At 34.0% G+C, this 27,092-nt stretch overlaps 5 protein-coding genes across 5 annotated transcripts; 3 read left to right on the top strand and 2 right to left on the bottom strand.

Moving 5' to 3' along the window:
* Positions 1-5,236: 5,236 nt before the first annotated feature.
* On the top strand, positions 5,237-5,467 carry HELRODRAFT_124806 (hypothetical protein; the record flags this gene model as incomplete). The annotated part of the gene is made up of 1 exon (XM_009031212.1): positions 5,237-5,467. A coding segment is annotated over one exon (231 nt), but the record flags the coding sequence as incomplete, so codon positions are not given.
* A 1,803-nt stretch (positions 5,468-7,270) lies between these two features.
* HELRODRAFT_181411 (hypothetical protein) lies at positions 7,271-13,858 on the top strand (the record flags this gene model as incomplete). The annotated part of the gene is made up of 14 exons (XM_009031211.1): positions 7,271-7,355; positions 7,643-7,828; positions 7,988-8,047; positions 8,316-8,416; positions 8,708-8,840; positions 9,508-9,591; positions 9,724-9,767; positions 9,902-9,957; positions 10,588-10,702; positions 10,791-10,909; positions 11,539-11,779; positions 12,641-12,799; positions 12,975-13,017; positions 13,116-13,858. The coding sequence occupies 14 exons, from the start codon at positions 7,271-7,273 to the stop codon at positions 13,856-13,858; spliced, it is 2,169 nt and encodes a 722-aa protein (XP_009029459.1).
* Positions 13,859-15,029: 1,171 nt separating this feature from the next.
* HELRODRAFT_89387 (hypothetical protein) lies at positions 15,030-16,457 on the top strand (the record flags this gene model as incomplete). The annotated part of the gene is made up of 1 exon (XM_009031120.1): positions 15,030-16,457. The coding sequence occupies one exon, from the start codon at positions 15,030-15,032 to the stop codon at positions 16,455-16,457; it is 1,428 nt and encodes a 475-aa protein (XP_009029368.1).
* A 1,222-nt stretch (positions 16,458-17,679) lies between these two features.
* On the bottom strand, positions 17,680-19,851 carry HELRODRAFT_194231 (hypothetical protein; the record flags this gene model as incomplete). Its single annotated transcript, XM_009031210.1, has 1 exon — positions 17,680-19,851. One exon carries the CDS (start codon positions 19,849-19,851, stop codon positions 18,286-18,288), a length of 1,566 nt encoding a protein of 521 aa, XP_009029458.1. The 3' UTR covers positions 17,680-18,285.
* Positions 19,852-24,729: 4,878 nt separating this feature from the next.
* Positions 24,730-25,861, bottom strand: HELRODRAFT_89315 (hypothetical protein; the record flags this gene model as incomplete). The annotated part of the gene is made up of 4 exons (XM_009031114.1): positions 24,730-24,985; positions 25,269-25,362; positions 25,594-25,666; positions 25,820-25,861. 4 exons carry the CDS (start codon positions 25,859-25,861, stop codon positions 24,730-24,732), a joined length of 465 nt encoding a protein of 154 aa, XP_009029362.1.
* Between the last annotated feature and the right edge of the window lie 1,231 nt (positions 25,862-27,092).

The following is a 27,092-nucleotide window of genomic DNA, read 5'->3' as shown; positions in this document are numbered from 1 at the left end:
ACTAATCAAAGCATCATATTCGATCTTTTTCTCAACAGTTTTTTCACATTGATTTACATAATCTTCCAAATTTTCAATATCGTCAACGATATCCGATTCGATATTATTGGTAATTGCACAGTCATCCAACTTCGGAGAGTTTTGTTTAAGTCCAGTACCGACTGCTTTTCTATCTGATGTAGTCGAATTTTTACCTTGATCATCAAATATTTTTGAAGAGCTTGATTTTTTCTTTGAATCATTCAAGCGTACAACTTTCGTTTGATTGTCGGTAATTAACTTTTGAACGAGTTTTTCTACCGATTCTCTCGTTATGAAGTCTCGAGTAGGAATGTACTCTACCTTATCGACTTTTGACCGACTATCGAAACTCAAATTACCGGTTGCGGGAACATCATCTTCTAACTGGCCGAGACATCGACCTGGAACTTTGGTGGTGAATGAATGAATGAACGAACGAACGAACGAATGAATGAATAAAATAATGAGTAAATGAACGAGCGAACAAGTAAATGATCGAAAAACAAAAATGACAACTTCTAATTCTTTTCAATTGTTCAAGTTTCTCTTCAGTTTCTCGTTGCTTCAAGTGCATCTCATTCATCTCACTCAAAAACTGTCTCTGCATTCTCTCCATCTCTCTCTAATCGTTTGAATTAATATTTTATTATTAATAAAATATTAAAATAATATTTTCACAATTTATAAATAGGAGTTTGTTAAGAAACGCTTTCATTAAAATCATTCATTCGTTCATTGCCCGTTCGCTCATCAATTCTCCGTTCGTTCATTCATTCACTCATTCATTCACTCATTCGTCCGGCTGTCCGTTCGTTCATTCAAATAAAAACGTATAACTGATGAGTTACAGCATGTTGAACTTTTTGCGCCGAATTCAAGTCATCCAATTTCTCCCTGAAATCATTCTCCATCATCGCTCTCAACTTATCCTCCATCTAAAACGAATCGTTCAAGTTGGAATTATTTATTTTCAGAATGGACAAGCAAATCAGTGAGCAAACAGACAAACGAATAGACAAACACATACGCATACACAGGCATACAAACTTCTTTCAAAGCGAGATCATTATTTTTAACGTTGTCTCTATTGTTTCTCAGTTCGTGACACTCGTGTAATAAACTTTTCTTCTCACATTCCACCCTCTCCAGCTCTCTTCTCAACTCAAATAACTGCTTCTGTAAGATTTCGGACAGCTGTTGTGGGGGTTGTAGTGTTTGTTGCCGGTAGTAAAATTGTTGTTGCGGTTGCAGTTGTTGCGGTTGTGGTTGGTAAGTTAGTAGCAGCGGGTGTTGTTGATCGTTTTTCTTACAAATCAACCTAAAATGTTCTAGAAGGCATTGAAATTCTTTGAAAATATTTAGCAGTTCTTTTAGATTGTTCATCTCTTTCAGCATCAATTTCTCTCGTTCTTCGTTTACCAGCAGTTCACCTACATTAATGTTCGCGTTGTGTTCATCTTTGCTGTTAATTTTTCCATCATTTTCTGCGTTTTTGGCTTTCAGGCATTCGAGAATGTTAAGAATTGATGATGTCGACGTTGTCAGTTGTTCCATTTTGAATTCGATTAAGTTTATTTCAGGGAGATTTGAGTTATTTGATTGGTTGTTTTCGTTAAGAAGATGTTGTTGTTGTTGTTGTTGCTGCTGCTGTTGTGTTGTTGTTTCAAATATGTTTGTGTTGTTGGTTGCTAAGGTTGTTGCTGCTGGATGTCTTCTCAAGATATGCGAGGTTAAGAAATTTTCAGTGGAGAATAATTTACCGCATGTTGGGCACTGTTACCGTGTTAGTGTATGTGTGTGTACGTGTGTGTGACATGTGTTTGTATGTCTGTGAATGTGTGTACTAATGTGTGTATATGTTTAAGTAATGCGTAAGCTTTTGATAAATAATGCTGAAGGATGTTAACCTTATGACGGCCATGTTGGCGATCACCGTTATCAAGAGCGTTACTCGTAAAGTTGTTATCATCATCAACGTCATGATGAGGCGCATAATTTTGATATTTAAAGTTATTATTTGCATCGATGATATTCTTTTGTAATGTTATTGTTCTATCTTTGCTCTGTACGTCTTTATGGAGTCTCGATATTTGGGATTTTAATTTAGGAATTGTTGTATTTTCTACGTTCTCTTTTAACTGAATATAAATTAATAAATTGTAATTAATCATTGTTATATTTTTATTATGATCAATGGGTTAAGACGCCTGGCTCTGCTGTTGAAGAAACCGTGTTCGAATGCAAAAAGATCCCCATCTGCCGATGCCACGTTCGCGTCTTACGTGGATTTATGTATAATTACATGCGGTTCTTGATAGCTTCAATAAAAAGAGAAAGAGTTAATAATGATAATAATTTAAATTCATGATTTTTGAATATTACATTGAAAATAATTAATATTTTTACGTTTTTCAATTTGGTTAGCTCATCGTTCAATTTTCTAATATCTGATAAGAGAACGTCCTGAGAATTCTGTATTTTAAAAATTTATTCATTTATATATATTTCATTTATTTTTAAATTATTAAACTAAATTATTTATAGGATAACTTTTATAAACTTTTATTAAAAAATGATTATTACAAAATACAACAACAACAACAACATACGTTTAGACGGCATTTTCCCCGAGATCGGGGGTTGCCGTTTGGCTACCTATGATGAAACCGAAATACCCCTCGACGCCATCCACATCTGTCACTCGCCTCAGTATCACGCAACCCCGCTTTCACCCTGTCCTTCTCCACCTGCTCTCTCCATCCCAATCGCGGACGACCCCTTCCTACCACTCCTTCAACCTCGAACTCCAACGCTCGCCTAATCCCGACCCTTTCACCCCTTCTCAACACATGTCCATACCACCGCAATCTCGATCTCATATCAATGTCACAATGTCCTCATTCAGTCCCATCATCGACATCAGCTCTGTACTACTCCTCCTATCCTTCACTTTAACCCCACACATCATCCTCACCATAGCTCTTTCAGCCCTCTGCAGTACACTTTCCTCCTCTCTCCTCAACACCCAAGTTTCACCACCATATACCATCGCTGCTCTCACACATGCTTTATATACCCTCCCTTTCATCTTCACTGACCATTTCTTTCTACACAATACCCCACCCAGTTCTCTAAATTTCATCCATCCCACACGAACTCTAGCCGTAACTGCGCTCAAACATCCTCCATCCGCGTTCAGCTTATCCCCTAAGTAAACAAAGCTTTCCACTCTTTCGATACCACCACTCAACCCCGTCCTTGCGTCCGTCCTATTAATCACACCATGAACACATTTCTTACATTTGAACGTTCCTTCCACCTTTTTCAGTGCCCTCCTCACACCACTACATCTCTTATGCACCCATTTCTGACATCCTATACACAATACCGAGTTAGCCTTCACTCTCCTGTCACATACCCCACAGGGGTCTATTTTACTTATCACTCGCTCCCCACCTTCCCCACTCACCATTACCTTCGTTTTACCAATATTAACTTTTAACCCTTTCTTTTCAATAGCACTTTTCCGTCTGTCAAATTTTAACTGCAATTCTTCCATGCTATCAGCCATCAAGACTAAATCATCTGCATACAAAATCTCAAATAACAACCCCTCCATTATGTTTCCACACACAACATCCATCACAATTGCAAACAGAAACGGTGATAACACTGATCCTTGATGCACTCCTACCTTAACACTAAAAGCGTCCGACATCCCCCTTCCAACCCTCACCTTTGTCTTTGCCCCTTCATACAGCTGCATCACAGCTTTAACAAGTCTCTCATTCACTCCTTTCTTCCTCAACGCCCATTCAATGACCTTCCTCGGTACTCGATCAAAAGCCTTTTCTAGATCCACAAAACACATGTACAATCTTCGCTTCTTCTTTCTATAATTCTTCTGCAACATGCAACATTCTCACCATGAACAACGCATCCACCGTTCCCCTACCAGGCATAAACCCACACTGCATTTCATTAACTGTCACATTACTTCTCAACCTCCTCTCAAGCACCCTCTCCACTACCTTCATTCCGTGCTCTAGTAATTTCACACCCCTGTATGACCCACAATCTCTCACATCTCCTTTGCCCTTATACAACGGCACCAACACACTGTGTTGCCAATCCTCAGGTATACCTTCATCATCAAACATACTGTTAGCAATTCTCATCATAACATCAATTCCTATCACCCCACTCGCTTTAATATGTTCTGCCACCACTTCCGAAACCCCTATCGCCTTACCTAGTTTCATTTCTCTAACTGCTTTCTCTACTTCCTCCATCGTCACCTTCTCTATAGGTCCGTGTGTGACCGCGGATTCCACATCTCCATCCCACTCATTCTCTTCATTCATCAACCTTTCCATATGAGCTTTCCACACCTGAGCTTTTTCCTCCTCATCTATGCACAACTTGCCAGATCCATCCCAAACACATCCATTCCCTATAACATCTTTCCTATCCCTCATTGACTGCTTTGCTACTTTGAACATTTTCCTCGAACTCACATCAAATTCCATTTCCTTTATTAACCTATCTGATGCTTTCGTCATTGCAGTTGCCACTGCCTGTTTTGCAACCTTCTTAGCCTTCCTATACTCAGACTCCGCTTCCTCCGTCATGTCCCTTCTCCATACCCTAAACCTCTCCTTCTTGACTTTCAAAACCCTTCTTATATCTTCATCCCACCACCACGTCTCACCATGCCTACACTTTCCTTTCGTCCATCCACATACTTTATCTGCCGTAGCCAACACACAGTCCCTGTATCTCTCCCAAACATCTCCATCCTTACCACTCTCCCAATTTTCAGCCACCTTCACTTCAAATGCCTTCCTCACCTCTGCATCCTGCAACTTCCATGTCTTTCTCTTTGCCACAAACTTATCCTTCTTCCTCCTCCCCATTTCTTTTGATGTCACATCCATCACAACCATACTATGCTGCAACATACTAGGTATCGCCTTCACATTCTTCACATACTTCCTATGTTTGGCCCTTACCAATATATAGTCTATCATCGATCTATGTTCCCCTGACCTATAAGTAATCAATCGCGCTGGTTCCCTTGTGAACCAAGTATTCCCCACCACCATGCTATGTGCATCCGCTAACTCCAACACTCTACGCCTATAAGTAATCAATCGCGCTGATAGTAATCAAGACCTATAAGTAATCAATCGCGCTGGTTCCCTTGTGAACCAAGTATTCCCCACCACCATGCTATGTGCATCCGCTAACTCCAACACTCTACGCCCTTCCTCATTCCGTATACCATATCCCCATCCCCCATGTACACCTTCATATCCGTCTGCATCCGCCCCCACATGACCATTCAAATCACCCAACAACACCACAAACTCATTCAACCCCGCTTGCCCGATCTCGTCAGAAACATCATCATAAAACCTATCCTTCTCCTCTTCCTTCCTACTTTGTTGCGGAGCATATCCTGATATCACCCTCACTATTACTTTTCCAAACACCATCACCACCACAATTACCCCATTGCTTCTCCGCCTCACTTCCAACACCTTCTCCACCAACTCTTCTCTTACCATCACACCAACTCCTCCCGTACCATCATCCCCCTTCCACCACAACTTATATCTTCCACCTTTAGCCCCCACAAACCTTGTACCCTCACCCTTCCATCTGATCTTCTGTAATGCAGCCACGTCAACCATTCTCCTCTGCAGCTCCTCCACCACTTCCAAACTTCTTCCTGTCAACGTGCCTACATTCCAGGTACCAAACCTCCAACCCCTTGGTCTACAAGTAGTCCTTCCATCTATAGTGCCTTGCACCGCCACACTATAGAGTGGGGTGCCAGTAGCCAGACCATCCACAGGGCCTTGCACCACAACCCCATGGACTGGGTCTCCGGAGATTCTTCGCACCCTCTTCTGCCGGATACTGAGGGCCATTGTTTTTTCCGTCATCATAAGTATTATTATTTGGCTAGTTTTTTACACAGGACGCCCTTCCTTACGCAACCACAGTTATAAGCGGTGGGCCTAGCCTTTGATGATCCAACATCACTCACAAGGCAGTGAGGGTCAGTTTAATGTCATAACCAGGACACAAAATAATTAAAATTAATAATTATTACAATTCTTACAAAATAATTAAAACATTATCTCACGAGCAAGTGCTTGATAATACTTTGACAGAGTTTGAACAATTTCAAATAGCTTGCTTCTAGGTCGCCACCCTTTTATAATATTTTTATTAATTTAAATATAATTTAATAATTTTAGATGGCAAAATAATTAAAGATGCTTGGTTATAAGTGGCAGTGACCTCGTTCAAATGCAAAAAGATTCCACGTGTTGTAAGCAAAAAAACTGTAAGATGAATTGTTTCAATGGTATTGACGTAAACGTTTTAAATTGAATGAATTTTATTTATTTAAAGTTTTATTCACGAAAAAACAACTAATTATCTTACGGCTTCTTGTTCAATATTACAGAAAACTATGTTAGACAGCAATGATTGGAGCGTCTCGAAGTCTAAATCTTTATTGAAACTTCCTAAATTCACACTTGCTGTTGAAATAAAAAATATTTCTAACCACGGTAAAGTAAAATTTAATTATTTTATAATAAATTTATAATTCTAAACGTAATTCCGTGTGAAGAAATATGATTTTGGTGATAAAATTTGTAGAATTTTAATTGGGTAATCAACCACAGAATGATCAAATCAAATCAAATCAAACTTTTATAATTTTTTTATAACTAATATTATTAATATATTTTTACCAATTTTTTTCCAATCAAGTCTTTCAAAATTTTTCATATTTGTTAATAATAAAAAGTAGAATTTATCACAAAGTTAATAATGAATTGAAAATAGAACCATAATTTAAATTCAAATGAATTAATTAAGGAAATAATTTGACACAGGTGTTAGGAAAAACTTCGTTGCTAATGAAAACATCTTGAAGTACCATTTAAAAAGCTCATTAAAAGTAAATTTTAGTTTAAATTTAAATTTTTGATTATTTAATGCAATTAAAAATTACAAACATGTTATTACAAATTAAAATATTGTACGATTAAAAGTTTCATAATCTATAAAAAAAATTTGAACTAAAAGTTTTAAAAAAACGCGCAGGTAATTAATTTAACTATTTGTGTAAATTTTATTTGGAAAAACCCACCAAAAGACCATTTCCACTAACCGTAAAAACGTTCCGGGTGTTAAGTAAAATAATTTTTTCATATGTTATTAAAAAATGTACATTTATAATATGCCGTATAGTATTTTAAGAGATCTCTGTCGAGTTCTCGATGTCGGAAATCAGATCTGGAAAGATTTAGGTAAAAAAATTTTTAGCTAAAGCCTAAAAGGCTAAAACTCTCCTTATTTCTTTTTTTTCTTTTCATTCATTGTTTATTTTATTTTTTAGAAGATAAGTGAAAATTTATTATTTTTAAAAATTTAAAGCATTACAGATTAAAATTTAATTTCATACATTTGAAAATAAAAGGTAAAAAAATATAAATTGATAGTTGTAACAAAATTTTCTAACTACTAAACTACAATCTCTAAATGAACTAATTAAAATATAAGTAAATGTAACAACCTCTTATTACCAAAAACTCAGCTGGAGAAATAGGCTACACTGCATCACAGACCCAGTTTTTAGAGCTTGAGTACCGTCGATTTGATGGCAGCCCATCGGAGAGATTACTTTCAAAGTGGGGCCACTCAAATGCAACAGTCGATATGCTGGCTACTAGTCTGAAGAAGATTAATGCTATAAGAGCCTTGAATATCATCAAACATTTAGGTGTGTGTGTTGGTGTGTGTGTTGGATTTTTTAAAATTTTGTAATGAAAATTTTTAAAATTTGATTTTAATTTGTTCTTGTCATGGGTATAAAAGTAATTTTACTGTAATTTAGTTGTCAGTTGATTCAAATTTTAATTTTTTTTTTCATTTTAATTAGTTTCAGCCTCTTTGAGAGAAGCTTTATACGAAGAAGATGATGATGGTGAAAATAAGAAAGGTCTTTTATTTGTTTTAATTACTGATTGAACTTTTTACAATATATCTCAAATATAATATAATTCTTTCATCTACCCATCTACATATCTATCTACATGTATAGTATATGTATTATAACTGTCAAATATATATTATATATCTACATCTATATAATGTTAATCCATTTATTTGTTTATTTTTATATTTACTTGAATTATATAATAATTAATTATTGACTATAATTATGGTTATAATTGATGATAAAAATTATGGTTATATCTATGATCTAGTGATAAAGTTAACGGCAGTACCATTGTATGACGATGGTGATGATATGAATGGGGGTTCTCATGTTACTGATGATGTCTTACCACCACCTGCAGTCCATAAAGTAATGTTTATTATTATTAACTATTATTATTTATTAAACGAATCATTGAATAAATTAATTAATAAATGAGTTGATGAATGACTGTGTGAGTGAATTGTTTGATGAATTAATATGTGAATTAATGGTTATGAGTGAAACAATCTTGATTGATTGATTATTAATTGATTGATTGGTTGACTGACTGACTGACCGACTGACTGATTGATTGATCGATTGATTGAATTAATTAATATAACCGTCAACATTATTATTATTATTCTATAATTTTATGATATAATTTTTTTCACTTAGGCATTACAGGCCGATAATGAACTCCAAAGAAACAATTACAACAATGGGAAAAATAATAATAATAATTATAATTATAATTACTGCAAGGGTGATGGTAATAATAATAAGTGTAGCACAGCAAATGGTGGCAGAGGTTTGAGATTGAATTCAGGGCGTTAAACATTAATCTAAAAATTTTACAATCAATTTTTTTTTCAATTCAAAAATTTTAAGCTGAACCAATGATTGGAATGAATGAATGAATGGATGGATGGATGGATTTATGAATGGATGAATGGCTGGATGGATGAATGAATGAATGAATGAAAGCATAATTAAATAAATGAGTAAACGATAAATGTATGAATGAGCAAGCATATGGAGAGGGTTGTTGTATATTGAAATCGGCGACACATTTTCAGTGTTGGTATTTTTTTTCATTGTAAAGCTCTGACATCTGCCGAACTGCATTCCTTTCCTATATTTGAACTTCCACAATGACCGCACTGCCCACACAGCACAACTTACAAACGCGTTATCTTTTCACGTGCAAACACCGTGATGGTCTGTGATGGTCCGTGATGGTCTGTGAGTTTAGAACCGACATTATTTGAACCCGGCTATCGCCCAACTGCACGAGACATGGCATTTCTACCGACTGAGCTAACTCGTCGATTTTCAAAAATAAGTATCGGTTTTAGCACCGGCAGTTCATTTTGAGGCCGGCGATAGCATTAGCGATACAATTTCTGTGTCTGGATAGCAACTTCGTGGGTATATATCTATGCTAACATTTTCGTAACACGCCACACCACCATCAGTGTTCAACACGCTCCAAAGGGCTACAGATGGTTTCAGCGACAAGTACATGATTAGTGCAAATTGTGATGGGAGAATATTTGAAGGTACCAACCTTCATACAAACATGCATTTTTTAAATTATTTTTATTCGTTCCTTCAATCATTTATTCATTCGTATACTTATTCGTTCATTTACTCATTTATTCATTCATTCATTTTTAATTCTTTTCGTTAAGGTTGTCTCAATAACAGCAGAGTAGCCATTAAGCTGTACAGCAAGGTAATAATTATGATAATAATAATTAATAATGATATAAATAATATGAATAGTATAATATAATTGTGTTAATGGTTATCATTTTTTGATATTATCGTCATTATTGTTATTATTATTATACCTTATCAACGTTTCAGATCGAATGCTCCAAGTTATCAGAGGCATTCGTCAGCGAGTTAGAATTCATGAAAAAGTAAATGTGGCCCATTCGTCTTTTGTATTTGTTGTTTGCCGGTCGTGTTTTACTCTGTGTTGAATGTCTTCTCACAAATTAATGTGTGGAGTGTCCTGTTGTTTATGTGGTCACAAGCGTTCGGAGAAATTGAATCCAGTAAGGAGAGTTCGTCATTTTAAAAATTTTCTGCAAGTGAGCTGAGATGAATCGATCTTAAGGTCTCGGGGTGTCATTTACATCCAACCCAAATTGATAAAGGACGTTAAACGAGGATTGATTGATTGATTAATTGATTGATTAAGTGATTGATTGATTAATATAATTTACATGTGAAAATATGACAAAGCAACCAAAAATTACTAACATTTATTTATTTTTCTTCATTTCACGTAGATATACTTTTATTTATTAAACGCTTTTCAATTTTTCATCATTTAACAGCTGAAAAACATCTGAAAGACATTTTTAAAAGTAGTTTACAATGGTAGTAGTTGCGAAGAGAAAAAGAGCTAAGAAATACTTACTAACCATCATTTTTTTACTTGTAGTTGACCATCTTTTGTGAGTAGCTAACACATCACTGTGTGTATGTGACGATGATAATAACAATAATAATAATAATGAATAATAATAATAATAACAACAAAGGTTTAAGCACGAGAATGTGCTGATGTATAAAGAGGTAGTCATTGACGGTCCGGTTTTAACAATTGTTCAACCTTTCATGGAAAATGGATCTCTTAGGGATAGACTGGATTGCAAGGTCATTATTATTATTATTATTATTTGTATTTTTTGATGTTTTTATTATTAATAATAATAACAATAAAAATATTGATGATATTTTCAAGTCGAACACGCTGCCTCTGACGTGGCTTCAAAGGCACAAGATATTGTTAGAGGTATCCAATGGCTTGTACCACATACATTCACTTGCGCCCAACGCCATAGTTCATGGGAATTTGAAAAGGTTTTTTGAGGGTTTTTAAATTTTTTTTGATGGATGATTATTTTTACTGTTTTTTCGAATTTTTACCGAAAACTTTCTTTATAAATGTATGTATGTGTAGTATATGTATGGGTGTGTAAATATGTATATGTGTATGTATGCATATATTAATTGGTTTTAAACATTATAAATTTCACGTATATGTATATATTAATTGGTTTTTATATGTATGCATATATTAATTGGTTTTAAACATTATAAATTTTACATATTTTATATATATGTTTTAAAAATTGATTCTTAAATGTTTTAAAAAAGAAAGAAAAAAAATTATTTAATTTACATTCATTTACTTGAACTATGAATGAATTTATGAATTACTTTTTTGAATGTTGGGGATTCCGCTTAGTTAAGATTTACTCTTTTGGAATGCCCCATTATGTAACAAATTTATTGCTGTTTGTTCATAATGAACGAGAATATTTATAAACGTTAATAAATGCTATAAATAATCTAAGTCATTATTTTTCATTTTAAATAATGCGATGGTTGTGTTTTGATATGATTCGCTTTAAAAATATGTTTTATGTAATTATAAATTAATTTTTTTTCATCTGTACCGTAATTAACTTTTGTAAAATTTCTTGCAGTACAAACATCCTTCTTGGAGTGAACATGCAAGCCAAACTCAGCGATTTCAAGCTACCAAACGATAGTACGACAACGAATACAGTATCGAACATTCTAGAAAACAGCCCCCAATGCACTAATTTTTCACTAAACGTCAGTGAAAATAGCAAATTCACGGCCTTGAAAGCTTATATGCCTGATGAATTTTTCACAAATGGCTTTCAGACCAATATTAAAAGTGACGTGTTTTCATTTGGCGTGGTAAGAATCTCTTCTTTCTCATTTTTCCAATCATTTATAGTTCATAATTAATTATATTTTTAATAATAATTATTATTTAATACGAATTAATTATTATTTAATATTGTTCGCAGATAATATTTGAAACATGCACCAGGCAACTTCCTTTTGACGAAAGGAGAGAGAGAAATTTTGTCTTTTTGGTGATTGGTTTTAATAATTTATATGCATAATCTTTTAAATTTTATTATTAATTTGTTTAATTATTTCAAATTATTGTCTTATTCGTTTATTTTCTTATTTTCAGTTACTTTTTTTTTGTTAATATTATTTGGTTTTGGCATGCTTTTGAAGTAGTATTAGACAGCCCAGTGTTTAAGAGGTATTTCGAATACTGTATTTAACAGCAGTATTTAGAGAGTATTTAATAACGTTGGGACGGCAATTAGTGATCAACAAATTTAATTATTTTGACAAAAATATTTTTCTATATCAATCTACAATCTGTTTTCTCGCGCTATCTATCAGCTCTACCACTCTTTAAATCTAACAATCAGTGAATATCGGCATTAATATTTGTTTCATGTGTAATCTAAACATTCATGAAACTTCTAGAAAAAAGACATTATTGTAAACTTCGGCATGTATGGTAGTACGCGCTTAAAAAGTACGCGTTTATTACGCGCGTAAACTCATTCACCAGCCATGTAAATAAATTTTATCAAATGGGGACTACGTGGCATTTAAAATATATTTTAATCCCTTCCAGACAGTATTGAAATACTAGGAGGAATATTTGATCTTTAAATACCATTTAAATACTAAATTTTGACCAGGTCTTTGCAAAGAAAACTAATTAATAATTTATTACAATTTTTTTAGAAAGAATTCGTCCACGATATATTCGAGAAGAAGAACAACAAATTATTATGCCTAAAAGATTCGAACGTCTCTGATTGGTCAGATGATTCCTGGATCAAACTAATGTCTCTGGGTAAAATGTGCACTATGAATAGAAATGATAGGCCTAGTACTAAAGTTGTTAGTATTTTTTGACATAATTTTGTGCTTAGTACTACTGTCTAAGGTTTAGTAGTAGTAGCGGTAGTACTAGTAAGTAGTAGTGGTAGCGATAGTGGCAGTAGTAGTTGTAGCAACAGTAGTAGTAGTAGTAGGGGTAATATTGTTATAAAATAAATGCATTTATTAACTACAGGTGAATAATTCATTGAAGCTTTACCAAGATGGTGCATTGAATTGTTAGTTGTTGAGTTTTTTTTTATTTGAAAATGGTTTGTAATTAAGATACTATTAATGACGTTATTGTTTCTACTGGTTTTTATTATTTGTATTTCAGGCATAGCAGTTATAGAAAAAGGGAGTGTTGACAAGGAGCCAACGAAGGATATTGACCTCTTCACAACAACAGCTCCACTGACTAACTCTACAGAAGACATCAATTCCTACCTGAGCAATATGAAAACTGCTAAAATTACTAAGCCGCCACCACCACCAACACTATCAACAACAGCAACAATATTTGATGTCAACAATAACACCAACAACACCACTGACATATATTCATCAAATTGTAACGACTCACAACTCATGCGGAAACCGACTTATACGAAAAAATTTGACTCAGACATCTGGCCCATCATATCGTCATCCGCTGAATTTTCTAACAAAACCGACAACTACTATTGCCCATCTGATGATATGAAACGCCTGCAAAATAAAAAATTACTTGATCTTGATTTCTTAAACTCCGATGACGATATTGTTAGTGTTTTAAAAAATGTGGCTCTAAATGATGATGATTGCGTCATAGAGATGTGCGAAAAAGAAGTTTCTTTCAATCTAAAAAGTAGCGAATTAGGTTCTGATGTTGAAAAAGGTTCTTTAAACGTGAAAAATCATGAAAATGTTACGGATCAAAAGGCAGAAAAGGTTGCAAAAACACTTGACACATCTTCCCTTGAAAAAATGCTTGCTAGTGGTTCATCTGATTTTTTTCAGCTGTCGAAAATTTTAGCTACTGATGATGAACAGAGGTTTTTCAGACTTAAAAAGCTGAAAGAAACGTTTTATAAAAGTTGAAAATTTACTTTTTTGTAAATCCTTTGTTTAATTTTTCATTTATCTGTGAGAAAATGATTATAAATATGAATGTGAATTGTTTATATGCATTACACACAGCATTGTGCAAATTAAATTCTTTAATGTTGTTATTGGTAAATAAATTTTTTGTATTCTTGTTTTATTTATATGTATGCCTATGCAAACATATGTGCTCAGACGATGAGCAGTCTTATTTGTTATAGTTATAGTTATTCTAATTATATGGTTTTTATGTATATGTATATACAATGAAAGTGTTTATACATGAATATATTGTCTATGAAGAAAGTTGTGATTCAATCTCTCTTATCTGTTGTTTTTAGTAGCATAGTTGCAGTAGTAAAAATAGCTGAGAAACACAGACACAGGTAACAAAGAGTTAGTTTTAACTGAATAAGGGAAGAATTGGCTATAAATTTTTTTGTTTTAAAAATAAAAAAATATTAGTAACAAGCTTATCTGTAAGAAGCGGAAATATCCAAGGATGAGTAGTTCTGTTGATATGTAATAGTAGTGTAGATTTCTTCAAAGTAGAAAGTTCGAGTTTTTTTTTACCGATGTATATTTTTTACCGACGTATATTCACACGAATGCTGAATGTTACATTCCTAATTTTCCTATATATGAGTCTTCCAAACATACGATCGTTCAAGTGTATCATGTGAAAAATGGTAATGGCGTTTTTCTTTAATCAGTTTTTTACATAAACGATAATCTTTAATTAAAATATTTACAAATAAAATTTTGTTGACTTACTTTTGGTGAAACAGGAAATCCGTCCTGTTTATAAGCCTTGATTTTTTTTATAAAAGGCTTATTTATATTTTTTATATTTATGGCCTTATCTTAGCTCATGCCTTCAGATAATCTAATGCCCAGGATGGATCTTTGTTTTTGCCCTTATTTTTAAATTCTTTTTTTATATTTTAATCGTTTTAATTATTTTTTATTTTAAAAATATCATATAAAATAATGACATTGTAGGCATAAATAAACAGAATGTTATAATTAAAAATTGATTAAATTAATTTAATTTATATTTTTCACCAGTCTGAAGAAAATATTTTTAAAGATGATGACGTCAACAAATGACTTGAGAACACCATTAATTTCAACAGCTCAACTATCATCAACTTCGGCAATAGTTGTCATGGAGGAATCCGACAATGAAACTGAACTTCTAGTTCCTCTCGAAAGATCATCAAAATGTTGCTCAGTTCCAAGGGATGTCATCGCATCTGTCATTGCTTGCATCGGTTCTTTTATCATGGGAATTGCCCTGGGGTACTCATCTCCGGCTCTAGCTTCAGAGACGTTTTCAGATTTTTTAGGAACAAAAGATAATCAGTTTTGGTTTGGTTCATTGTTGGCTGTGGGAGCCATCTTTGGTGGCCCAATTGGTGGAGTTCTGAGGTCGCTGGTTGGTTTGAAGTTCACCCTCATGCTTTGTAATCTTCCACTTGGCATTGGCTGGTTGTTAATTCTTGGCAAGTTTTCAGTTGCTACAGCTTTCATAGGCAGAGTTTTGACAGGAGTTGGTATTGGTGTTGCTTCTTTTGCCTCCCCTCTCTACGTTTCAGAAGTTGCTGACAAATCAAGAAGAGGTGTCTTGGGTCTGTTTTTTCAACTGACAGTTTCAATTGGCATACTTGTTTCATTTGCACTCGGTACAGTTTTAAGTTGGAATTATTTGGCTCTGGTGTTCATGATAATTTCAGTTGTAAATTGTTTAATGATCCTGATTATTCCTGAATCTCCAAGATGGTACTTGACACAACATCTAGATCAGGATGCTTTGGAATCATTAAAGTGGCTCTACAGATCTGAGCAAAGAGCTACCATCGAGATTAACTTCTTAAGAAACACATTAATAAACAGTATAGAAAATAGAAATGATGGTGCTGTTTCAAGATTTTCACTAGCTGATTTGAAATCACGAGAAATACACAGACCAATTTTGATTGGTATTGGTTTAATGGTTTTTCAGCAGCTATCTGGAATCAACGCAATCATGTTTTACACTAGCTCAATCTTCTCCAAGGCAGGATTCCAGGACAATCCCTCACTCCCAACGATCATCACAGGATCCGTTTTAGTTGCAGCCACCTTTCTATCCTGCTTCTGTATAGATTGCCTTGGTAGGAGAGTTCTCCTATTAATATCTGGAGTATTCATGACGGCCAGCATGGTTTGCTTTGGACTTTATTATTATCTAACTGAAGAGGTAAGTAGAACAGATTTAAGCTGGCTCTCACTGAGTAGTGTATGTGCGTTTATAATTTCATTTTCATTCGGTTGGAGTTCGATACCCTGGCTTGCTTGCTCTGAAATTATGCCTGCAAAAGCCAAAAATTTTGGGATTAGTGTTACAACGATTTCGAACTGGTTGTTTACGTTTTTGATAACAAAAGAAGTAGTAGATTTGACTTATTTACTACATAGTTATGGTACTATGTGGCTCTTTGCTGTGTTCTGTGCTATCAGTGTCCTCTTTGTAGCTGTCTGTTTGCCAGAAACCAAGGGCAAGTCTTTGGAAGAGATTCAAAGTCATTTTACTAGGGGTAGTGCAGCTCGATGACGATGATGAAGGTGAAGATGATGGTGATGGTGATGACGATGATGATGACGACAAAAATATGCTTATGAATATTTGCAATGCAATAAAATGATGAATACAAACATGTACCTACATGCTTTTAGCGTACATTCTCACAAAGTTTAATGTTGATGATTGCAATTTTTATTATTTATTAAACAACTCATAAGTATGCTATACATGAACATGATCCTCATATGGATGTAGCAAAGAATTCAAATGTTGTTAATGTATCGATTGAGATTGTATGTATCATCCCATGTCATGTTCGATGTGTGTGTGCGTGTGTGTGTGTGTATAATAATAAATGTACTATGATAAATTATCCACCGACTTTCACTAATGATAAAAAACTCATTCCTATATTTCCATGAATGAGACCAGTATTCATGTAAAGTAATATTAATATTGACTTTCCTCTTTGTTTGTACCGTTGTTGTAAATATTAAATGTTATAAATTTTAATAATTTTACGTGTTTCGTTTGAAAAATTTATTTATTACATAATTTACTTTCGTATCAAATTTTCGTTCGTAATAGGAATACCATTATTTCCCATAAGGATTAATAAATTTGAGTATTAACTGTATTTTATTTTGCCATATTTTTTCAATTAACTATAAAGCATTTATATCTTTTAATGATATTTAATTAGTTTTATTGATTTTTATTTATTTGTCCTGGTTATGACATTGTCCTGGTTATGACATTAAACTGACCCTCACTGCCTTGTAAGTGATGTTGGATCATCAAAGGCTAGGCCCACCGCTTATAACTGGTTGCGTAAGGAAGGGCGTCCTGTGTAAAAACTAGCCAAAAAATAATACTTATGATGACGGAAATAACAATGGCCCTCAGTATCCGGCAGAAGAGGGTGCGAAGAGCGGGGTTGCGTGATACTGAGGCGAGTGACAGATGTGGATGGCGTCGAGGAGTATTTCGGTTTCATCATAGGTAGCCAAACGGCAACCCCCGATCTCGGGGAAAATGTCGTCTAAACGTGTGTTGTTGTTGTTTTATTGATTTATCTATTTATTTGTTAAAATAGTAGTTCATTTATTCGTGTGGTCATAATTTGGATGTTAAATTAATCATTAGTGGGGATATCACTGTTTGTTTCAGTTGGTTTATTGTACAATTTTTATATTTTTCTATCACCATTATTTCTACTTTGTTCTTTTTTAAATAATTGGATTAAAAAGTATTTATTTTCACAAATATTTTATTAACTTCTATCTCAATTTGATAAAAAAATTTAAAAAATATCTGCAATGTCAAGATAATGTACAAATTTAAGTCTTTGTTTCTATCATTTTTCACCATTGTTTGAAAAACTTGAGGTGCGTATTATACACAAATGTGTATGTATAGACATTTGTGTATATATGTGTGTGGTGTGTGTGTGTGTGTTGAATTGAAATCTGTTAAAGTTACAACCACAACGAAAACTATAATAATAATAATAGTGACAATAAGTATAATAGTTATTATCACTAACGTAAAACAATAATATCATACAGTATCAATATCATACTTGAATCGATTTTTTGTTTTAAACATTAAAAATAACAAACTATGTTAATATTTCCCATCTGATATAATAGTATCAGTAAAAGTTACATCAAGTTAATATCGATATTATGGTGTTAATAATATTTTTAATTATTGGCGGTCACAAATGAATAAAATCGTATAAAACTTGTTTGTAATACTAAATGTGCGTCGCAATTATTTCTATTGCAAGTCGTTCATCTCAAATGTATAGAATTCAACGTTCGTATATTTTCTCTTGAAAATTTAAAAATCTCTTCTAAGTGATTGTGGTAGAGTGGCGAAATAAAATTTTATCACAACTATCCAAGCATCGGATAACTGTTTGGTTGACAGTTTGCTTGCGCTCTGAATCATCTTCATCGCTCTGCAGCTCGGATGCTGAGTCGGAATCGGACGTGACTGCTGCTGCTGCTGAGTTAGTCTGTGGCATGAGGGGACAGTGACTCGCCATCGAGGTCAGTACTTCTTTTAGTTTGTTGCTTGAAATTTGGTTGTTGGCGGAGAGAGGTGCGGAACTCATCTCGCGTCGACGTGCTGTCGTTACTCCTCTCACAGCTCCGCCACCGCCGCTACTACTTCCGACGCTCGTACTTCTGCGATGTTCAGAATTTGTAGAAATTCTAGAGGGATGCGACTGCTTTCTTGTGGCATTGCTGCTAATATTGCCTGAGGTTGCTTTGTGATTTGTAACATTTGTGTGTCGTTTGTCGGTTCTTCGGATATTTGACGGTCCCGCGTGTATGGACGTTTCGTTAAACTCCGAATCATCATCCAAGTCGTCTCCTCTGCAGGATGCACTCGATGTTTCAGGCGGTTGTCGGACCGGTTTCAAACTTATCATGTCATTTTGCTCCGGACCGATCCCGCTAACTGTTTTCAATCCTCTACCGTTGGTCCACGCTACGTTTGTCATTTGGTTGAAGTTGATTCGATGGCCTCCTCCTGATTTCGATCGAATCTGAACGGCGGCAGGACCACCCGAGGCGATGATGTTCTCTGGCGCCACACAACCATCATCCACCGGATCTGAAGATGCTTCAAAACTTCCATCCGGCCATTCTCCGTGGTATGGTGAGAGGATGTCTCGAGTTGGTAGTTGATGGTAACTGGCGAAACTCTTCATGGCATTGTAACGTTGGTTCTGTACTGCTTGTTTGTATCCGGATGTCTGTTTCTGTCCACCGCTACCCACTACGTGCTGATTAACATTCACGTTGGTGTTCGCGTCGTTCAGCCTGGCTAGATGTGTTTGACTGTTCGATTGGTAACGAACGGGTAACGATTGTAACGAATATCTGGACCACCGTTGTTGACGTTTGAGAGCGGATGACGATTGGTGTTGGTTGGTTTTGTTGCTTCCCATGTTGTTGGTCCCGATGTTGTTCAATCTTTGCTGGCTGGCTCTCTGTAGAGATTGTCTCGCCATCTGCAATCCACGCTCTTCCTCCTTCGTCTCCATCTCCAAATGTTTTATGAATCTTATCAAGTTCCGAGGAATTTCTGACGTCAATTCGTCAACGTTCATCTTACTACCACTGTTACTACCGCTTCCAGATTTTGTACCACCCGACACACCTGGAGTCGAACCACTACCACCACTGCCGCCACTATTGTTACTACCACCGCCTTTTAATGTTTTTTGAAGTTTTTCCCAAAAAGTTTTTTTAACTTTTCCGTCTCTAAATTTGAAATCCCAAGTTAATGTGAGGCTGAGTTTGTGGGACCTCTCTGAGACGGTCCACTTTAGGCAGTCCTTGTGTGCCTCCATGATGTGCAGGATGGCAATCACGTACCGCGGAAGGCCGTACGTCGCGTACGTCATTCTGTTTTATTATTAGGATTGCTATTATTGCTGTTATTATTTTCGTATTTTCGTTGTGATTTTTTTGCCGCTGTCTTGTTGTTGTTTTTACATCAAACTTTGGAAATAATTTAGAGTTTATATCTTTAAAAATCTTCAGAAAATAGAATGAATGCCCAGTTTTTAATAAGTTTGAAGAGTGGTTGGTCCTGCTGCCACAGACGTAGTTTTCCTGAATCACTATGAAAATCTTTGCTATGTTATGTTAATCTTTTCTTAGGTTTGCAGCTGTAGAAGAACGAACAAAAATCTTCAACATTTTAAAATTAATTTTTAAATGAAATACATTTAATTAATATTTAAAAAATTCCTATAAAGAAAATAAAAAATTTCAGAGCACTTCAGAACGCATTGTGAATGTTCGATATCAACAGAGCTGGGATGCTTGCGCGCGTCTGAATGCACCAAGAAGGAGGAAACTGCATGCATTGCGTGTTTCTGTTTTGCGGGCATTCGTAAGTAAGTACGTACAACATATATTCATACATACACGCACACACACACACGCACGCACACACATGTGCCCATGCATGCCATGCATGGATGAAAAGCAAACAAAAATAAATTACCCAAACAGTTGCGTAAATAAATGAATGTACCATCTCACGCATAAACATTTACTTGGAATAGTTGTATGTAATATACATACAAGGTGCTGGATGTGCGTACAATACATTCTTGCGTACATTATCCACGCATCCATACGCCAATTGATACAGAAGAACGTATGGGAAGTGTGTATGTACATTTTTCTTGCACATACATGCAAAATGTTGGCTTTTCTTGCTTGTACTTTCTCTTTATTCTTTGTTTTTATTTCTTTTTTCATTTCTTTTCTCTCCCTTTCTCTCTCTCTCTCTCTCCCCTGTGGACATCCAAATGCGGTCATTGCTTACTCTTCTCGTAGATAGAGCTTGCATGTACGCAACTCATCTACTTACTTTGCAATAGCTACGCATGCATGTATGTCTGTCTGCATGTGTGTGTGTGTGTGTGTGTGTGTGTGTGTGTGTGTGTGTGTGTGTGTGTGTGTAGGTATGCTGCATCCGACTGCCAGCATATATACAGTTGTGTTGAAATTTATGACAACTTATAATACTTGTACGTACTTAACCACACGTGCGTCTATTTAAAAATTTAATGCCAACATTTGGTATCACACACACACACGCACGCACACACACAATACATGAAAATAATGAAGCTGTTGAGCGAGGCTTATGACCGTCTACATATTTCATGGAGGAATCGTTTTTCGAACTTCAATCTTCTTGTTATTTAAATCGGATCATAACTTTTACGAATTTAGTTTATAACTTTTTCTGCGCACTCTTTATAGCAATTTGTTTTGTCATAGAGATGATCAAGAGCCTTAAAAATGGTACGCTTATAATTATAAAATGTTTAGAGGATCTTGATTGATTGAACTTCTAATCCAACACCGACCTATTTTTTATAAATGAAAACAATCCAAAAAGTTCATTTTAAGCAAAAATTTTCCTCACAACTAGACGACTAAATGGAGCTTGGAATTTAACATTTCTACCCCGTTCCACATACGTACAGTGGCAAACGCGCATTAATCCTCTAGCATTCGTCAAATTAAACATTTTTTGATAAGAAAATTTAAAAAAAAATTTGAGAATGATAAAAACTAAGGAAATATTTGAGAAAAACAAAAGAGCACAAGAGCGGCAGAAGAACGCAGCCAAATTTATTGATCGATATTTCTCAGCCAACAGCAATCCAGTACTATTTATATACATAGCACTACACAGATTCTGAAGCTACCGTCCCAACCTTACAAACAGTTGTTGCTCGCTCACTGGATTCAAATGCAAGAAGAATCTACGCTTTAATGATAAAATAAAAAAAAACGACTTTTAAGTTAGTTATTTCTTTCATTTCATAAACCAAGACATTGAATCTGTTCAGCTTATTTATTTAAATGTATATGACATTATTAAATTTATTTAATATAAAAGTTATTTAAGTTTAATGACAAAAAAGTTTTTTCAAACAACTAATGATGATTATAAACTACTTACATACTATAAGAACAATGCACGTATAAATTATATAGGTAGAATGCTGAAATATAAGTTTACTGTTTCAAGTTACAAGTTCATTTCGAACATTACGGCGCGGTTATTAATATTTCAATATGTTTATAATTATCGTTCACTGGATTGATAGTATTTCCTCACTACTACATTATGACATAAACTCTACAAACGCCATCCATTTGAGCATTCGTTTAAAGTTACGTCAGTTTTGTTACTGTTACGTTCATTATAACATTTATTCATTCCTTCATTCACTTATACATTCTATCATTCATTCACTCATTCATTCACATTCTCATTCCTTCACTCATTCATTCATTCGCTTACAGAAAACATTCATTCTGACCGTCTAAATATTTTATTCTATATAAAAACGAGCCAAACTTCAATTATTCATTCAAAATATGTACACACACACACACACAGATATATATATATATATATATATATATATATATATATATATATATATAGATATATATATACATATATGTATAGTTCTTCAGCCTAATATATTATTATTATAATGCACACATGTTTAAACATCGTGCTGAGTCTATTTGAATTCTACTAAACATTACTGCTATAAACTAAATTTAAGAGAAAAATAAAAAAACAAAAAATATGTAATACATATAACACACACACACACACACACACACATATATATATATATATATATATATATATATATATATATATATATATATATATGTGTATAAATATACACACACACACATGTGTACACACATATTATGAGTATGAGGAATTGTTCCAAATGGATGAAAGAAACTTTTTTCTATAATTTATTTATAATCTAATTTACCATCATCGTCATCATCATCATCAACAACAACATCAGTATCATCATCGTCGTCACTTTTATTACATACCAAAGAATAAAGCAAATTAGAACAGAAAAAAGCAGTAACAAATATTTTGATTTAACATGAATCTGAAGCCCAAGACGTACATCGAACATACACACGTACAAGTTTGTACAGAATGCGATGTTGTACATCTGCACATTCATACCTACACAGCAGTGATAATCGGAATTATACTTAATTATTTTCCGCTGTTTTGTTATTATCAGCACCACCACCAGCATGATCTTTACTGATAACATTATGCGAAAACAATGATTGGTTCCCATCGGTCGGAAAATCAGGTAGGGATAGGGGAGGTTGGTCAGCGACTGCCTGCTGGTCGGGGATGTGCTGAATTGCTGAATTACCAGCTCTCCCAATGTTGTTGTCGATGTTTCGTAGCATCTGTTGTTGCGCTAAACTATTGACATTATTTTGTTGTTGCTGTATTAGTTGAATGTTTAAACTCTGTGGCATATTGACTTTAGGTATATTCAGCATGTATGAGCCCTGGGGTAATGTTCTATTTGGTGACTCCGGAATGTTACTAATTAGATGATGATGATTAGGGAATAACGTGCTAATTAGTTGTATACCGTCCGGTGATTTAACTGACGTGATGTTCTTATTTATCAATGATGTGGAGGACTTTGATAAATCGAGCACTCCATCATTTAACGTTTGCGATGTCGCCTCTATGCCAAGATTACCAGCAGTAATAGTAGTAGTTGTTGTTGTCGCCGTGGTTGTTACAGTGGTATTTGTAGGTGTGAATGGTAGTGATGGAACTAATATGTTAGTGTCATTTAATGGTGTAATACTTTGAATCAACTGTTCTAACTGTAGTTTTTCCAAATGCTTTTGATGTTGTAGCTGCTGTTGTAATTGTTGTTGTTGCGCCAGTAAAAGTTGTTGATGATGTTGCAGTAGTAGCGTGTGTTGCTGCAACAATTGTTCCTTCATTTGCCTGTGCAGGTCATCATCGAGACTGTTTAGAGACAAGATGCTGTTCATAATTTCTGAACTGGAAGTTGGGTTTTGTAATGATGACAAAGCAGCAGATATCTGTTGTAAGATTGGTTGTTGTGGTTCAGATGCTACAATCTCATTAGTCGACAGCTGTGAAGGCAGCTGGTACGAAGCCAGTGATTGGTTGATTGGATGCTGAGTTGTGGATTGGTTGGCAGTGAGGGCCGGGGTGTGAAAAGCAACGTGATTCGTTGGCAGAGATAAAGATGATGAAGAAGTGAGGACGTTGTTGCTGTTTGAAAGTTGTGATGCTGATAGCAGTTGTTGTTGTTGGGTGGCAGCCGATGATGACGATGAAGTCATTGGCGGCTGTGTGGTTTTATCATAATCATTATCACTATCACCACTGGAGTCCTGTAGTGATGAAGACGACGACGATGACAAAGATGGTGATAATGATGCTTTTGTTGATGGTAGCAGAGATTTTATTGTTGGTACTGTTGGCATACATATATATATATATATATATATATACATATATGTATATACATATATATATATATATATATATATATATATATATATATATACGTGTGTGTGTGTGCATGTTTGTGTGTGTGTGTATGTGTGATTAAAAATGTTTAGAACAATCTAGAACAACTTCAGAAGCCTTAGGCCATGCGTTGTCCATTTTCATCCTTTTTGATCTCTTCGATTTGAAAGGTAATTCATCTGCAATTTTCATTTTCTTTGGCCTGCATTATAAACAAATAAAAATATATATATTCAAATAAATAATTATATATATGCATAGATACATATATATGTATTTGTAAAAGTACTTGATAAAAACCAACTAAAACAATAAAATTAAAACTTGAATAAAATTATAATTAAGAAAAATTAATCAGAAGAGGAAGCAAACGTAAGGGAAATTACCTTCCTCTGGGTTTACCAGTAGAAACTTTTGCCAACACACCACTGGCCCCACTTCTACCCCCAAAATTAGGACTTGGTAAGTTAGATGTTGAGTGTGATGGTATAAATGTCGATGAAGTTGGCTGCGATTGTCGTGGTAGGGATGCACCTGTTTCCTGTTGATTGTCATCTTCATTCGGTTGGATATCTGGAATCGAGGACACAAGCTCCGATAGAAATTTGAATTCTTTGTCTTGAAGCACTGTCTGTTTACTGTTTGGGAAATTAAAAAATTGTTTCAGAGATAGTTAATTAAAAGAATTATATCAATAAATTATAACCATAACATAACACTTATGAAGACTTATTCTATATACATAATATAATTACACTAATTTATTTATTTCAAATAAATTAAAATACTTATCATCTTAAAATTATTAAATTATTTGATTGCACTAGACTTATAAACATTTAAAAACAATATAATGAGCATTAAAGTAAAATAGAAAACAAGTAAATGTAATTATATAAAAAAACTAAGACATTAACTTACATGTGTTGTGGTGTTAGGGTTTTTGCATTCTTCAAAATCACCAAATCATTTGTCTTTTTGATCAATGATTCTATAAATAGCTCCAAAGATCGTGCTAGTTGCAAAATGTTAAAATTAATAATTATGATTATAAATATATGAATATGTAATAATTTTTGAAAATAATATCATAAACCCAAATTACAGAAAAGACTACATATTTACACTCAATGATAATTAGCTAAAAACAGTTTCACATAATTAAATATTAAGTAAGAGTGAAAACCTAATAGATTTTCAATCACATTAAATTATAGAAAAATAATAAAGTACTATTCAAACTAACAAATGATAACAGGGACAGCTGCAGCGACTTTTCCAACTTCCTCATCTTTTTGCATTATCTTCTTTATCCTGGCCTAAATAAATTAATTAAGTAATTTAAAATTAAAATATCAATCAATTAAATTTTAATAAATTTTTGCTAAAAATGCGAAAATGGTAGACAAGCAAATAAAAAAACAAATTAAACTTTAAAAATAATAAAAAGAAATAAAGATAAAAAAACTGACAGGTGGAAACCTAGCACTGTACTTCTTTTTCTTGTTGGGCATATTGTTTTATCGGTTCGCAAAAATTTCAACTTTAATCTCAAAAACCTTCAAATTGAGATTAAAAAGTAAATGGTATAAATAATTAAATAAAAATTGTTTTACTTATTTAATTATTCTTCGGCGATTTTATGAACCTGGAAGCCCAAATGCGAAATTTTGTACTAAAAGTGGAATCAATTGAAAGTTATAAACAAAGATAGATAATAAAACACGAGAGCAAACTATCGAAGAGTATGAAATATGCAGGCAGTCCTCGGCTTTGTATACTGTTTGTTATTAACTTTGTCTATCTATATCAACTTTGTCTATATTAACTTATTATTATTTATTCTTATTATATGTATCAAACAGTATCTTATAGAACAAAGTAGTTTCATAAAATGAATAAAGAAACTTTTTTCAAAAATTTAAAAAATTCTCAATTTGATTTCATTGCGATATCGATGATGATGATTGTGACCTGACTAATTAAAAAACATCAAATAAAATTTATTAAATAGGATGGGTAATTCATTGCGAAATCGTTAGAGGAAATGACGTCATGTTAACAGTAGTTATTTTACTGCATGGTAGTTAATCAGCCGGTATAAAGTTTATATTCAATTTCTATTAAATAAATTTGACCAAATATCATTTGCAGGCAAATCTAAATAAAGAAATATATATATATATATATATATATATATATATATATATATATATATATATATATATATATATATACGTAGTTATAATACATTTAAATGTTGTATTTACACATTCAAATATTTTTCAAATATTTCACAAATCCAACGTCATCGTATTTGCTATCTATAGACCACCTAACTCTGACCCCTCCAATTTAATTCAAAAACTTGACCTCGCTTTATCTAGTCTTAAAACCAATTCTAAAGTTTACCTTGTCGGCGATTTCAACTTAGATCTCTCAAAGGCCTGCTCTGATAAACTCGTTGCTTCCTTTTCCGATTTACTGGCTTCCTTCAACTTTGTTCCTCTTATATCTCACCCTACCAGAGTGACTCATTCTTCCTCTTCTATAATAGACAATATCTTCACAAGCAATCTATCTCATCACATTTCTGGTATTCTTTTACATGACTTTTCCGACCATTTTCCTATTTTCGCTTTATGTCCAAATTATTGTTTCCCCATTCCAACAGCTCCAATTAAACTTCGTAGAAATCTCTGTCCTGATTCTCTTAGGAAAATCAACCTCCAACTTTCTGTCCGA

The sequence above is a fragment of the Helobdella robusta genome (assembly GCF_000326865.2).
Source record: "Helobdella robusta unplaced genomic scaffold HELROscaffold_70, whole genome shotgun sequence".
NCBI classification, from domain to species: Eukaryota; Metazoa; Annelida; class Clitellata; order Rhynchobdellida; family Glossiphoniidae; genus Helobdella; species Helobdella robusta.
The sequence above is the reverse complement of the archived record's forward strand: the minus strand, read 5'-3'. Positions and strand labels throughout refer to the sequence as shown.